The 16,678-nt window shown below is 45.3% G+C and overlaps 1 protein-coding gene across 1 annotated transcript in view; it reads right to left on the reverse strand.

Annotated features, from left to right (window-relative positions):
- LOC138260219 (acetyl-coenzyme A synthetase 2-like, mitochondrial) overlaps positions 1-16,678 on the reverse strand; it is a 164,244-nt gene that overhangs the window by 97,224 nt on the left and 50,342 nt on the right. Inside the window, exons 2-3 of the mRNA XM_069208500.1 lie at positions 9,374-9,470; positions 652-851 (exon numbers count right to left, since the gene is read on the reverse strand). Of these exons, the coding sequence (XP_069064601.1) occupies positions 652-851; positions 9,374-9,470 (297 nt within the window). The remainder of the gene's footprint in view (positions 1-651; positions 852-9,373; positions 9,471-16,678) is intronic.

The following is a 16,678-nucleotide window of genomic DNA, read 5'->3' on the forward strand; positions in this document are numbered from 1 at the left end:
TCCTACCGCGCACCAGCCGCCCTCCTTGCAGTAAGTAGTAAATATGAGCGTTACTCTCCATGGAAAAACGAATATTACTCTGAATTCCAGTAAAACTGTGTCTGCATAGCTATTCACCATTCCGAGGAGAAGAACTTTTAATTGCATGTTATTGGTAGGATGTTACCACACCGTACCTGTAATTATGGGGCGGGTTGCCACCGTGCCCTGTCAATATGTGCAACTCGTAATCGGTGCCTTAGTTTCTAACCTTACCTTGCTGTCATATCCATACCAGGACTCCCTCTGGAATCAGAACACTTTATAAAATTATTAATCATTCATTCATTCAGAAAGCTGTGCAAATGGGGGCAGATCACGTTAGGTCCCCCTGAGTAGAAGACAGCGCTTTAAATGGGCAGGTACTGCCCGGTACTGAGTACCTGCACTTCTTTAATTTGAACATGAGAGTACCTGTACTTCTTAGCACTGCTGCAATACATTTCATGGGAGAGCACCGGCACATCTCAGGAGCAAAGAGGTGCTCTAAATAGGGAGTACGTGTACTCCTATATTTCCATTTAAAGAACTGGTACAAGACCATCATGTGAGGAGCAAAGCATTAGTACCTGGACCCATGGTGCCAGGCAGCTTTGGACAGAGAACACTTACCGTCCCGGATTCTGTCTGCCAGGGCCTCAGCACTGAACCCTGCGAACACTACATTGTGGATGGCGCCAATACGGGCACAAGCCAGCATAGATGCCACTGCCAGTGGGCACGAAGGCATGTAGATGGTGACTCGGTCCCCCTTTCTGATGCCGTGTCGCTTCAGTGTATTTCCCAGTCGACATGTCATCTCCAGCAGCTCTCTGTCAAGAGAAAGTGTTGTAGGGAGATGAAGGTGTTACCCAGACTGACACACAGACAGAGGATATGTCCTCTTAACAAACTGATGCATAGGTACACCTTTACTGACAATCAGATACACCCTGACATGCTAATGTACCCTCACTGACACACGATAAGTCTCAAGGAAAAACAAAAAACCTTCACTGAACACACATATACAAACACAGGTAAGAGACCACTAATAGACTATTATTGGACAGGGGCACAATCTCAGTGGTGCAGCTACAGCCACACTGACTCGCAGGTAAGCCAAAGCTCAAACAGTAATGACAAGTGAAAAGGCCCCGGGCATATTTTCAAGCTCCTTGCAGCACTTTCTATGACGCTGAGGCGGTGCAGATCTATGAAGCAACTTTGCACAGCTTTTAATGGCTCGTAGATATGGTGTAAGGCAGCGTAACAAATCGCTCCATGAAGGCATTCTATGGGCAAAACACCTATGGGTTTTGACACATTCGAAGATTTACATGAATCTGTAAGACTGGGAATGTGTCACAACTACGCCTCCCCATGGCAGGCACAACTATTTCTTCTTGTTGTTTCCTCTTTCTATGTGTGCTGCATTTTGTATTGTTTTTGTGCAGGAAGGGGTGAAAGGCAGACAGAGATTGCGGGGTCGCTGATAGGCCCAAGGACTTGGCAGTAGCCTGAGATTTCTTAAAACGCTCCAGCACCAAGTCTGCCTTCGCACCAAACATGCGAGTCCCATCGAAGGGCATGTCTATAAGGTTTACCTGGGCATCCCCCAACAAGCCAGATGTTATTAGCCAGGTGTGGCACCATAAGGCCATTGTCAACAAAACCACACTGCCCAGCAAATCAGTCTTATCCAGGCCACACTGAATGGTGAACTTCGCTGCGTCCCTCCCATCTTCTACCACTTGGGAGAGGATGACTCTGGCCTCCGGGAGCTGTGGCAGTACTTGCGCCACTATATCCCAAAAGGTGTGAGAGAAATGACCCAGTAAGCATGAGGTGTTCACTGACCTCAATACCAGGCTGGTGGAAGAAAACATCTTCTTCCCAAGCTGGTCAGCATCTTGGATTCCCTGTCCAGGGGAGCAGAAGGGAATGAGCCATGGGAAGTAGAGGCTTGGACTACCAAGCTCTCGGGGCTGGGGTGTTGGCTGGGGGAACTCAGATTGCCCCGTGCAGGGTGATAAGGACGGTCAATCATCCTATTTTATAAGAGCCCCTGTGCTAGACTTGGACGAGGTTCCCAGCAGGATGTCAGTGAGTGCCTCATTAAAGGGCAGAAAGGGTTCGAAAGTGGAAGCCCCTGGTTGAAGCACTTCAGTCAAGATGTTCGTCATGACAGCCACCAATGGCAGTTCGAGGTCAAGAACCTCTGCTGCCCCATGCACCACCATTGCATAGGAAGCTCCCTCCTCCATAGCCACAGTGGGGTGAGAGAGTAAGCCAGTATCTGGGGAGGTGTTCAGTCCACTGGTCTCTTCTAGATCCTCATACCAGTCCATGGACTTTGCCAACTGGTGTCCTAAACAGTCCAGTGACCACTACCACTTTTCTTCATTCCTGGCTGCTGAAAATAACGCTCCAACAACGATCTGGCATCTGTAGGCATCATAGGTGGCAGAACTGGCATAGTGCGACACCGTTACGGCTCCGTATTGCCTGGAATTAGAATGGGGTGCCAGGCGCATCGGTGTTGTGACGGCCACCGGAGAAGGTCACGTGGGTTCGACCAGCCCAGATCTGAAATTGAATCCATGAGACCCCATCGTAGCCAAAGCCACCTGCGTGGAACCTGATGGGGCATCCTCCGACCCCCAGGGCTCGAAGGTGCTCCAGAGGGGCCAACCCGTTCAAATATGCGGTGCATGGCCTTGTAAAAGTCTTTGACTTGAGCGGGGGTTGCTCTGGCTCCCAGAAATGGGGGGAGGATCTGAATCTGACCTGACATCAATTCCGCTGAACCATGCCTGGAACGCCAACGTTCTGAACTCGTTGTTTCGGCCCACAGACAAGGTGAAGTTGAAGTCCCTTAGACTTTTCCTTCTTCTTATGCCTCTTTCCCTAAGTGCCCTGAGGACCTTGAATGGGAAGAAGAGAACTTGGGGCTCCTGGAGCGGTCCCACGACCTTCTTCTTTGCTAGGAAATGTGATCTCCTTGGAGTTGCGCCGGAAGGCGTGACTGCCGGGCCACAAGCAGCTTTAAGGGCCACTCCCTCAAAGCCTTCAGCGCCATGGCCTGGCAGTCTGAGCACGACTTGGAGTTGTGGTCGCGCTCGAGACACCATGGGCAAACTAGGTGAGGGTCTGTAACCAACATGGTGGGGTAACAGGCGCCACACGGCTTAAACCCTACTTTCCTGGATGTCATCTCGACACATTCACAAAAAATCCTTTGACAAAACATTGAAAAAAGCCTGTCAAAAAACGACAGAGGGGTAGCTCTCTCCTGGTCTGCTCTAACTGGCACGGAAAGAAAAGAACGGACATCTGCTTGCTTGGGTAGTGCCTAAATAGCCGACCGAGACATCACATCTGGCGCGACGACGCCATGCAGAACTGAATGGAGCTACCCGACATCGCAAGCACAGGTATTGTTCAAGCAAAAGTTTCCAGATCCAGCCTGATGCCTGGGAAATTCAAATGTAAGTAATCTGCAGCTATAAGTCTCTATCAGATACAATCCTGCCAATGCAGACACCCTTACAGCACGGTGCTGCAAGGGTGCCTGCATTGGCGCTAGGCTGAAAATTGTGCACCAGTGTAGGGAAAAAGGACAGAAGTGCACTGTATCTTGTAAATATGGTGCATTTCTGCCCATTTGAATTGGCATAGGGCAGCACTGCAGAAAGACTTGCAGCACTGGTGTTCGTCATTTCCTTGAAAATATGCCCCCCAGTGCTTAATCTGAGTTGGCGATTGCAGGTGAAGCTACAGGCACTCATTTTTGGAGACTGGGACTTGTTTTTATTATAAAACTGTGACCTTGAACAACAGAGAGAAAGGCAGGAAAAGGGGAAAGAAGGAGTCAGAGAACAATAGAAAAACAGTGACAATGGCTAAAACAGAGATTAAAAGAACCTGCAAGTGAGGATTATGTTGGAAAGAGGCATGAAATGAAATCAAGTCTAGACAGCCTTAGAATTTAGAAACCCTGCTATTTGTCAGAAGCTATAGAGAGCTACTTTGAAAAGTCTGGGCTGTGGCACTTATTCTTTTACAAATTAAGCACTAGATAGACCCACATTAAAACGTGAATAAGCCCTCACCTATACAGTCTCACATACTGATGAACTCACTAATCAACGGTACACCCTCACAATTGCAGAAAATCCAAAAACAGGTGGATAAACCACACACTGCATTAATAAACCCTCACTGAACACAAATACACTCTCACTGAGGCACAAAGACGCGTGAACATATAAAATTCTCTCAAGGATGTCTGCGGATGGTATCTAGGCCCTGAGGTACAGCCAGATCTTGAATCCTCTTCTCAACTCCTGGAAAAAGGGTGTGATCTGGAGATAGAAGGAGGAAGCTGTACCAGGACTTTGTGGCGAGCTAGGTGAAGAAGTGTTCTCCACTTTTGTTTCGGAGGATGTGAGCGAGGAAGAGGGAGGAGGATCGCAGGAGCCTGGAGGGCTGGTGGAAGCTCAGGAGGTGGTTGATGTATGTTGGTCCTTTGTTGTGCATAGCTCTGTAGGCAGGAGTCATAATCTTGAACTGGCATCTCTTGTGGACTGGGAGCCACTGTAGTTTCTTCAGGTGAGGGTGATGTGGGCCCGTTTGAGGAGGTTAAGGAGGAGTCTGATCACTGCGTTCTGAATGATCTGCAGTCACTTAAGGAAGTGTGTGGTGATTTTGGGTAGAGTGTGCTGCCGTAGTCCAGGCGGCTGGTGAGGAGGGCTTGATTGACAATGCATCTGGTGGAGAATAGGAGCCATTTGAAGATCTTTCGGAGCATGCACAGAGTGAGGAAGCACATGGAGGAGACTGCCTTGATCTGATTCTTCATGATGAGTTTGCTATCCAAGATGATGCTGAGTTCCTGGGCGTGGTATGTGGGAGTGGGGTTGGGGTGAGGGTGGGAGCGGGTCCCAGGGCAATAGGCTACCAGGCGTTGTCCCACAGACGGGTGTTGTTCCTGAAGATCAGTACTTCAGTCTGGTCTTGAGCTTGAGGCAGTTGCTTTGCATCCAGTCCGCGACGCTAGTCATGCACAGGTGGAAGTTGGACCCTGTGGTGGATGGGTCATCCGATAGAGAGAGGATGAGTGAAAACTTTGTTAAATGTGATCCCAATTACAGTGCAAATGCCCATTCGGGCCCGAATCGCAATTACCACAGGCCATGGATTAAAGGGCTATTCGGCAAGCAGCAATTTTAGGACGTTATCACCCACTGTACTGCCCACTCCAACACTAAAACACAGGTTAGCGCTAAAGATGCCCCTTTATTTGCTGGTGCCTAATTAAGGTATCCAAATAGCTGTCAATAAGGTCATATGGTGTGCCACTGTTTTAAATCCCAATTAGAATGTTTACTATGGAAAAAAATAGGGCGTATCCTCAATCAGGCATAATAAACCTAAGATGCTAAAAAAAAAAAAGTGTACTCTCAAATATATGTATTGTGATCTCTGGTACAGTATGTGGGATTGCTCAAATACCTAAAATGTGGTTGGCTGCGATGGCCAGAACTTCTTGAAACGCCTGCCAAAGGTAGAAATGAAGCTGTAATTCGGTCTAGCCCCATGTAAACGATGTTGCTAATGTAAGTGCGTTTCCTTCATTGTCCAACTTAGTTCATTATAAGCAGACGGTGTTCACTTGTACCGTATTGGATTGTTGATCAAAGACTGTCATCCCCTGGTATTCACGAAATAACCACTGTATTCCCTTACTAATCTACCACTGGGGATATGAATGAAGTTCCTAATTTCGACCAAGAGATAGTTTTAGTTACAAACCCCTTCCTCCATGCATTTCATTAATGTCCACACACTATTACACACACCTACACTTGTTTTTCAGACGAGACCCCTCCTTGACTCTCCTCAGGATAACACCTGAAGAGCTTTCCTCTAGGAGGGTAGTAGGTCGCACCTGCACTCTCCGAAGCATAGCGCCTTGGGGGTGGGGGCTTTTCATTCTTTAAAAAGGACTATCAGTGTAGATTTAAATCTTTCAGTACAGTGTCCCCGCTCGTTTGCGTCTAGCATAGAGTACTGTCGTGATTTTGTCATTGTTTGGAGGACATACTCCTTGCTTTCCCTTCCTCCACATTCCCCTTTCTAGGTTTTGCCAGAGACAGCCAGCATGCAGATACGGGTGCTATTTGGCTTTGTTTAATGTTTTAGACTCAGCACGACTTAAAGAAGAAAAATAAGATGATTTTTTTTTTTTTTTTTTTACTTTAAGCCATGTTGTACAGCAGCCCGTGCTGCTGTGTAGCATGTCTAAACAAACATTGATAAAGCCAATAGATCTCGCATAGGCAAACCTATTGGCTTTGCCAATACTTGTTGTAAGTAGCTAATTGTGGATGTTTCCCACCTCTACCAGCTATTAAGTGACTGATGATGGTGGAAACAGAGTTCAATGACATGCCTTTATGCCTGCACCCCATGGGGGAAGTTGCCTAGAGGCTCTTTCTTATGAAGTTCTGCCTAGCCCCTTATAACTGGAGAATTTTCTTTCCTGGTGTTTGACCAGCAAACTGTATAAAGGGTGGTAGCTGCCCCTATAACACACTATGGGCCAGATTTACGAACACTTAGTACTGGTGCAAAGTCACCAAGAGTGACGTAAATTGGAGCGAAGTGTTGATTTGGGATTTACTTTGCAGATCAGTTTTGCACTGAAATGTTGCCTAAAAGTAAAGCTAATGTACGTCATGAGATGGCCCCATAAGGGGGGTACATGGGTATTCCCATGCACGCACCTATGGTGTACTAACATTTATAGACAGGGCTTTTGTGCAAAAAAGATACACATCTTCAAGGCAGGTGCAAAGAAGTGGAAAAGTGTCCTTTGGAGTGTTCTTTCCTCCAAACCTTTTCTAACTTTCCATGTGTGCTGTACCGTGCAGCAGACATACAAAGTACGTCTTAGCACAGAAACCCTTCAATTACAAAATCTATCCTAACCTCACACAGGACAAAGGTATGTGGGTGGCACTAGATAGCCAAAAAGTGTGCCAGCAATTGAGATGGGGCAACACACTGTATCTTAGTGCATAAGGCTTTGACCTGCTCTCTCCCGCCATGGAACGTGCTCTCCAACTTACAGTACTGGGCTGCGCTGCATGTGATATTAGTAAATCCCGCATTATGCCACACCTTAGGCAACTCCACTGGCTCCCCATGCAGAAGAGTTGCGTATTCAAGCTACTGACAGGCACACAAAGATCTACACAACCATGGACCCGCCTGCATTAGCAACTGCCTGAATTTCCACCAAAAGCCAAGAAGACTACCGTCCGCCTCCTATCCCTTGCCCACACGCCACGTATCAACCGAAACAGAAGTGGAGGATGTGACCTCTCCCACATAGCAGTAAAAACCTGGAACAGCCTCTCTAAGCCTCTCCAGACCACCACCTCTCTTCCAGAATTCTGTAGACCCTAAAGAGCTGGCTATTCGAATGAGCAATTGAGGCCTGGAAGCACCTGGATACCCGCGAGGGTGACTACTCACACTTCAGAAATCCTGTTTGATTGACTGATTGAAATGTGCCCGTAAGTGACTGTCTGCAAAAGATGGTAGAATTCCTCTGCCCTTTATTTAGAGCTCCCTTCCTTGATACTGGAGGTGCCTGAGAGGATAAAGGGTGAACGCCCATCTCTTACAATATAGGAATAGGTTTCCCCTCAGCCTCCCTTGTAATGCGTCACCTAGCAACCACAGTCCACTGACTTCACGAGCATGACAGCAACATACAAAATGAGTTCGACACGTGCCACTTTTCATGACTTCTGGCCACCCAATTTGAAAAGTCACCAAGCCCAGGACAAAAAACTAAAAAACGACTTCCTGGAGATTGGAGAAAGAGGTAAAACTATGAATAAAGCTAGCCTAGATAGATCCACGCTTCCTGCATGTGCTCCTAATGTAGAATACATGTTGACCCCCTCTAGATAGTATCTGTTACTTAGTCTGAACACTGGATAACCCGCACACACACTGAAGGAAAGATGGATGCCAGGTACAAAGCCTTTCTGGTGGCGGTCTTCTTTAAGGGCTGAGGATAAGGCCAGTTTTTCCCCATAATTCTTTGATGTTGTAAAACAGCTAGAACAAAGGGAGCTCATCAGCGCAGTAAGGATAGGGGTTGATGCCAAGAAGGTCTACATAAGCCTAGATGAATAAAGATTTCACTTTATAGGTGCCTCAAAATCCTTGCAGCAGTCTACTGTCTGCATGAAGATACACCCCCCACTTGCAAGTGGGCGCATCCTGACCAATGCATTTAGGCACACCATGTGGGTATCCCCTCAATGAAGCATGTGGACACAACATCATGGATATTTTAGCACACCCTTACTGAAACATAAAGACAGACCCTCACAGACACAGGGCCACACCTTCGCTGACATGTGGACACACCACCACTGCCATGTGGGCACAACCTCATTGATATACGGTACACCCCTACTGACATGTTGGCACACCCTCACTGATGCTTATGGCACATCCCCACTGACATGTGGCCACACCCTGACCGATGAGTGTAGGCAGCCCACCACTAATTTTCGGGCACATCCAGATGACACATATGGGCCCACCCTCACAGATACCCTCACTGACGCCTGTGGGCACACCCTCACAGAGGCATGCGGCAGACCCACTGTGACATATGTGAGCCCACTCAGATTGACACCTTGGGAAAACGCCTACTGGCATGTGGGCACATATTGACACATATAGCCACCAGGATACTCTCGGGAGTGATAGTGCACTTTACCAATACACATAACAAGACTCCCACACTGACCCAAATTAGCCCAACCTTACTGATGCATGTGAGCAAGCCCTCATCGATAAATGTGGACACTCCCTTCCTGACATATGTGGACATACCCAGTGCTTTAAATGGGCTGGTACAATCCGGTACTGAGTACCAGCACGTTTTTATGTTGAGAGGGAGAGTACCTGCACTTCTCAAGAAAAACGTAATACTTTTCATTGGAGAGTACCCGCACTTCCCAGAAACAAGCAGGTACTCTGATACAGAGTTCCTGCACTTCTATTTTACCATTTGAAGCATTGGACATACCTTCAATTATGCACGTGGGCCGTCACTGATGCATGTAGGCACACCCTCACTTGATCATGCAGACATACCTCAATGACACATAGGGACACGCCTTGACTGACATGTGGCACACCCGACCGACATGTGGGAACACACTGACACACGTGGGCACACCAGTACTGACACTAGTGAGCACATCGGTACTGACACCAGGAGACAAACTTACTGTAACATGGGCACACACTCTCTCACCTGTATGAAATATGCTCCTCGTTGCCGGGTTCGTCCTTCTCCCAGATCAGAGCTACTTTATCCGGGGATGAGTGGACGTGTCGGTCCAGGCAGTTCACTACAGGAAAAGAAAAGACAGTGTGGCGTTAGAGTCAGCAGGCGTCAGCCCTCCTCAAAGAGTCGGGTGAGGTAAATCTTTGCCCCCTCAGGAGACTCCAAAAACCTGCAAATATCACTTTAAGTGCCCACAAAATGAGATGGCAAAATTTATAATGGGCCTATGAACTCCCTGTAACACATGGTTTACTAGCAAACCATAAGCACATATATGTGAAGCAGAAGGTGAGTGAGTGACCTATGAAATGTGTCGGGAGCGGGGCAAGGTCTCCAGTCACCTACGTTACACATTTACACCAGTTTATGCCAGATCTTTAAAAAGTGATGTATTCTGCTTTGGTGTGGGCCTAGTTAAAGTGCCCTTTAAAAGCACCATCTAGGTCCCCTGCCCAGTACTTTAAACCCAGGAAAAAAACGATGAAGCAGGTTTCATCCATGCAATATCAGAGTTTAAAACCGAACATTATTTATCCATCCTTTGTACCCATAATCCTTTCCCCCATACACCCACTGTTCTTCCAGCATGCGCAAAACAATATTTCCTTTACCATATATACTTTCTTGTTTCTCTTGCTCTCTCAGTATATATACCACAGCCCAGCAGCTTTACAAATGCATGACTTCTTTTGATAGCTCGCCATTTGTATTTCCTTATAAATTGCTAAACCTGGATGAATAGTGGGTACAGACCTTTCATTTGTGACAGTCTCTTACAGAGATAAACTCGGTCCTTCATAACCCAATTTATATTTGATCACGTCTGAATTAAAAATATTCAAATCTAAATTTATGTCTTAAAAGCGAGTAAGCACAATAGGAGGATTTTTATGCTTCAAAATCCATAGGAGGTGTGAGGTTTCCCCACTAAAAGTAAGATTAAGGAAGCCCAAAGACTTGCGATCAGCTAGAGGTCCCCATCAACCTACACAAAAGGCTCTGCAAGTCCACTCTTCACCCATACAATCTACCAAAGCTAGAGGCTGGTGCTTCAGGAAGTCTAATCAGAATCCCTTTGCTAACAAAGCCTTAATTGAATTTGTAAAGAGAACCCTGTCACCGTCCTCCTCACACCAGTGTCTGCATCTCCACTCTCCAGCCACACTTCCACTGCCTCAGAAGCTTTCCTCGCCGTTCATCATGTACCAATAAAAACCAGAGACATTCAAATCTATGCTATGCTGATTTGTAATTGATTCTGTGGGCCAAACTTGAGGATGAACATCACAAGACATCCACTCCAGCATTTGAATAATCTCCTTTCCAATGAGGACATTGTTTGCCCAAAGATTTTCTCACATAACTATGAACTTGAGGTTACTGCTTCCTTTGAGCATAGCCTAAAGCTGTTGATATTTCTCGACATGCATCCAGCCATTATTTTTCAATTCCAACCCTTGAGATGATCAACTGACTTTACTGGAGATATGGTCAAACAGTAGTCTAGCTGCAAACAACTATTTGCCTGTTTCTAGTGCCTACCAAAAATCCCAATACAGCACAATCTTGAAGTGCAAATAAAGTTATTCCTTTCTACAGTCTTGCATCCTTAAACTGCATGCCGTCTAACAAAAATCCTTCATATATCTAAAATTTAGCATGAAAAACTAACCTTTTTGATTCAAACGTATTATCGGCTCTCCTTTCTTCTTTCAAAAGGCCCTCTCCTATCCTCTGCATGCCTCCTTTCTATGAGCACAACCTACTGCGTCACATGCGTGTTTACCTTAATCTCTATAATTGTATTACTGCAAACTGCCCACAACTCATTTACACCCATGCAACCGAACAATACCTAATCTGCTCTAGCTTGTCTATTAATTCCACCAACCATGTGCATGAGGTCACATGCCATCCCAAACCCCTCCCCCACTAAAGTTCATAACTCCTATTAATTTAACCGACTACAAAGAAACTGGAGTGAATGCATGAAATGATTTGCTTGGGCGCACAAGACTAATCCGAGTGGCCAACAATAACCAATAATATTGGACTAACCATTAACCTTGGGGTCCTGACCAGCGTGGCGGCTGGCGTAAGCACTTCAATAGCTCATGAGGGATAGTAAAAGCTATATAAATGCAAATAAAATTAATATATATATATATATATATACACACACACACATACACACACACACACACACACACATACACACAGCATTGATGAAAGTGTGACCACAAGGCGTCGCACTTAACACTTTCACAATAAGTAAAGTGGGGTTGTGTGTGACCTTGTTGGACAACCATCAACCGCTCCGTTGGCCTTTATGTTTAAGAAAAATACTGAAAGAAAATGGTTGGTTTTTGCTGAATACATTATGGTTCACCCTGGTAGGTACCTGCTTTGTGTTTAAAGACATGGCCTGGTACATCCTTCTGGTAGTGGCTTCCCTACTTGTGTTAGCGCCATGATTTTCTTGCACCAGTCAGACCTCTTCTGCAGGTAGGTCCAGCAGCTCTGATCTGAGCACTCGCAGTACTTGTGCACCTGCACTGAGCATCTGTGGCTTTAGAAGTTGTGCTGCCCATATATCTGCACTGAGCTTCTACAGCTCTGACTTTAGTATATATGTTTCTTTGTATTGAGTAATTATAGCCATGGCCTCAGCACTTAAAATGCACGTACATTTGTAATGAACATGTGAATGGGGCACTGGGGGCCTCCTTTTCGTTCCAATTTATCAATCAGTTTTGGGGGAGTACCAATGTGGGTTTTTCATATTTATGTGAGTGCATGTGAGCTGTGCAGAGTTTTTTAAGGCTGTGGTCCCTATGAGAAATGGAAGTGCATCCCAGAAGACATTGCTCTTTCATTGTGTCGCTAGGGAGGTCTGTCCATTTCTCCGATGTTAACGTTATGATTTTAATTTTTACGTAATGCAGGCCCACTATTTTCAAAACATCTTTGCACTATGAGAGCTTGTTGGTCTAGTGAGGATTTGACCTAAAAGAAGGGTACTCCTATGTTGGAATCGGTCTCACGATTTACAAACTTAACTTAAATATTTGTGATCGTGTCTCTATGAAAGCGACTGTCCTGTCCCAAGAGTGTTTGTCCCGATTGGACTAGTGTACTTTCCTTCCTGTATTGTTCATGCTTCATAAGTAATCATATGTTCTTGTTGTCATTCTCCATGTGTTCCATGTCCCACTGACTGTTAAATTCGAGTTGTGGACTATGACAGAGGAACTGAGCTTGTCCCTTACTTCCAGCCTGCGCAAGTATGCAGAGATACCGCAATGCATGTTGTTCCATTGGATAGTCTGGTACCAAAATATTGCTCTTGATGTATTGACCAATACTAACTTGAAACTATCATCTTACACCATACTGTTAAGATAATTAAACATGGAGTTAGAATAGTACATTTATAGTTCTCTGTGTATGCTTTACGTAGATGATAGTTTGTAGTCGAAATACATGAAAGCTGATATTTCTATGGTCGATATTTTGATATACAACCCACTGGTTGTCGAACAGTGATGTACATATCAATTTCCATTATATGATGCTACTTTTCATTATATTGTGAGCTATGCAGGTATCTTCACTTAGTACATACAAATAGTTCATGTGAAATGGTCTACAACTTATGGTACAGCATGATTGGGTGTCGGATCAACACAATCAGTATGGTGCAGTGCTGTATTAATAGACTAGCATGATTACATTCTTTATGTTGCTAAGTCATAAGGTGTTGGATGTTGTGGCGTTTTGATGCGGTTCAGTCAGGTTTGGTGATTGCATAGTTTGGTTTGGTGGGCATTTTTTGCTTTGTTGATGGCCATGTGATGTGGAGGGTGACAGGGCGTGTGGTGTTTTGGTGTAGTATGCTATATTCATTTGGGTGTAGTGAGCTGGATAAAGTCGTATGGTGTGATGTTTGAGTTATGATGTTGTTCAGTGTTTTTTATTCCTATAATGGGTGGCGACCCATACTGTGAATTTGATTTGCCTTGTAGTGTACTGTGTGCCAAGAAGTGGTGTATTACCCTGAGTGATACACTGAATGATGGATATTATTGTATTGTATTGTATTTATGGAGTTCTTTATAACTCTTATGAGGTACTGAAACACGTTAAATCATGAGCAGTACACTAGAATATGACATAGAGCTTAGTTGGAAGAGTGTTGCATTGACGAGTGGCTCACGTGTGAAGCATTTTGGTGTAGTGCATGATTGACCACAGTAATCATATATCCTGACCTACTTTACGGCCCTTAAGCGGGTGGTGAGTGGAAGATGAGGAAAGGATGACTTAATTAGTAGCTGCGTCTGGTTGAAGGGATCTCTGTTGTGAGGGTGGAAAATAACTTGGTGTTGTGTGTGATAAGTAGTAGAATGTATCAGTTGGTGCAACTGTGTAGCTGCACCTGTGTGTAAAGTGGAGCAAAGCTGTTTAGACTTGCTTACCATCCAGCCAGTTCTTGGCTGGGTTTGAGTTATTGAGGAATGTGTGACTACAGGGAGCCCCTGCACATATTGCTGGAGTCCACAAAAGAGAGACACCTGGAAACACAGAGGCGCGCACTGGATACAAAGAGCAAATCATCTGAAGAGTCCACCCACGAAAGACCAAGAAGAAAGCCAAGGACTCTCACTTGGTACAGACAGCTGTGCAGGCCACTCGGGGTGACAGGGTAACCCAGAATCATGCACAAGGGACCTGCAGTCATACTAAATAATATGTAGATCCTCCCCAGAGTGGACAGATGGGAACTCCATGCATTCAGTGCATCCAAAGGAAACTATCTAAAAAATGTATAGTGCTTGGTCAATATTGAGCACGCATGCCCAGAAACATATGGAACTTGACAATATGTGACTGAGGAAGACAGATGTTACAGTTCACAAAATCAAGGAGGCTATGTCCTAATACTAGACCCACAATTCACATCACTCTTATCATCGACATTCAACAGTGCCTGGCAGATTTCAGTTTCTGCTTGCTAAGGTAGTTCTCTAAAGGTTCCACCAAGAAGCAAGGGAGAGACAACCTACATGAATGTGCTCCTTTTAGGTAACCAGCATTAATGCTTTAGGGGTCTATCCGGGAACAATGGTGGAGCAACACTAGGAGTGTCAGTGGAGCAACTCCCAAAGATGCACTGGTTAGACAGACCTGGTACCCGATCTGAACAATCCCCTCTGAAAGAACATCAGAGCAGCTCGACCCTTGATGCCAGGGTAGATGCTGCAGAGTCTACCCAGCAATGTCTGGGGAAGTAATATAGTGGGTATTTGGTGCACCGAGTAGCATTCTTGGTGAAAATGGCATTCTGCAGAAAATATTAACAAAAATAAAGGTTGCAGAGGTGGATAGCACTGAGAGGAAGGCCAAGCGGCAGGAGTTATGACCCTAGTCCAATTCTTGGCCTTACAAGGCCCACCAAGTAGGGAAGTTGTCTCCATAAGTTATCCTTAATCTCTTCACCATTTACCAGGAAGCCTGGCCAGCCCTGAACGTATGTCCTTGTTGTATTCTGAATACTGTGTATGTTGCTATGGGGATTAGAATTCTGTGGTTGTTATGGGGATTGGGAAAGTCAGTTTATGAAATGCAGCTGGGAGAGCGGTTGCTGCCTGCTTTGTGTGCCGGCCGTGGGTCTCCTCTGCTGAATAAATCACAGCTCCAGAGTACCTATGCAGTTCTGGTCATCATTTCAATACCCACTACCACATTTTGGCGACAAGGGTGGGATCTGGAGACCCACCGACCCTGCACTCTGCTTCGTATCGGCTTGCTGGCCCTGCAGGCCCTACGGGATTTACTTACTCATTGGCTCTTCCTGGAAGGTGAAGTCAGTTTTCTTCTTGCTTCTTTCTGCGGTTCCTGATTTGGACTGAGGCATTTTCTTCTGCTCCTCGCGCGCCTCAGTGGAAGGAGGCATTTTCTTCTGTCTGCTCCTTGTGCACCTCAGTCACCTGACTGCTGTTCCTCGCGTGCAAGCTACACCGCCTTTAGAAACATTTCCTTTTGCTTTGGCGGCCATCTTAAGACTTTGGGATGGTTTCACACTCTTCACTCTGTCAAAATAGTCCTTAGACTTCTCTTGTTTGCCTCTCACCCGCATACGAACTTGACGCAGATCAACAGAATCAGCAGAAAGGCCAGTAACATCATCCAACCAGGTAGGTCTTAAATCTGTAACAGGATCTCTTCCCCTTAAAAGAATAAAAGGAGAAACCCCAGTAGTACTATGAGGTGTAGTGTTATAGGACCAAACTTTCTGTTGCACATACTCAGCAACATTGAGGTTATTAGAAATGGCAGTTTGTATTCCCTCCTTCAAAATACGATTCGCTCTTTCGACCAATCCATTAGAAGAAGGACTGTAAAGAGGAACCTTGATGTGTTTCACTGAGTGATTAAGAAAAAAAATTGTCACTTCATTGGAGACAAAATGTGTTCCATTGTCAGTAACCACCTCTCTAGCAGGACCTTCAACTTGAAACAAACGTTTCAAAAATGTAATGACCACATTGGAATCAGCAGTGCTAGAAAAGGCAAAATACAACCACTTGGAGAAATAGTCAATAGCTACAATCATGTACTTATTCTCATTCTTCAGCATATTAAATGGACCAGCAAAATCCAATCCTATTTTCTTGGGCCATTCCGTACAACACAAAGAATTAGTTTTGGTTTTCCAGTGCTTGTCGGAACACAAACACTCAGGGCATTTATCCACATAACATCTTACTTGAGAGTCCAAACCAGGCCACCAGTAATGCTGCTTAATATTCTTGATGGTAGCAGAGATGCCCAAATGTCCTAGATGTCCTACTGAAATAATGCCATCCCTCAGGGATAAAGGTGGCACAAACATATTCTGCCTCATGACAATACCATTAACCACCGATAATTCAGATGCAACCTGAGCAAACGACTTTAATTCTTTGTCTAAGCTCCTTTCAGGAGGCCAACCAGAAACAAGGAAGTCTTTAACTTTGGCTAGAGAAATATCATTGTCAGAACTCTTATTCCAAACTTCCTCTGAAATTTTGAACGCAGAAGCTGCATCAGAAACTGTCATCACACATTCTTCTTCAACAGGCAATTCAGTGACATCCTCCACAACTGGCAAACGAGAAAGACAATCTGCCCTTACATTTTTTCCTCCAGGAATATATTTTATATCAAAATTAAACTCAAGTAATCTGGACATAAGTCTAACCAACCTGGAGGACGACTTGTTAGAGCAAC

Source organism: Pleurodeles waltl, chromosome 9, assembly GCF_031143425.1.
Source record: "Pleurodeles waltl isolate 20211129_DDA chromosome 9, aPleWal1.hap1.20221129, whole genome shotgun sequence".
NCBI lineage: Eukaryota > Metazoa > Chordata > Amphibia > Caudata > Salamandridae > Pleurodeles > Pleurodeles waltl.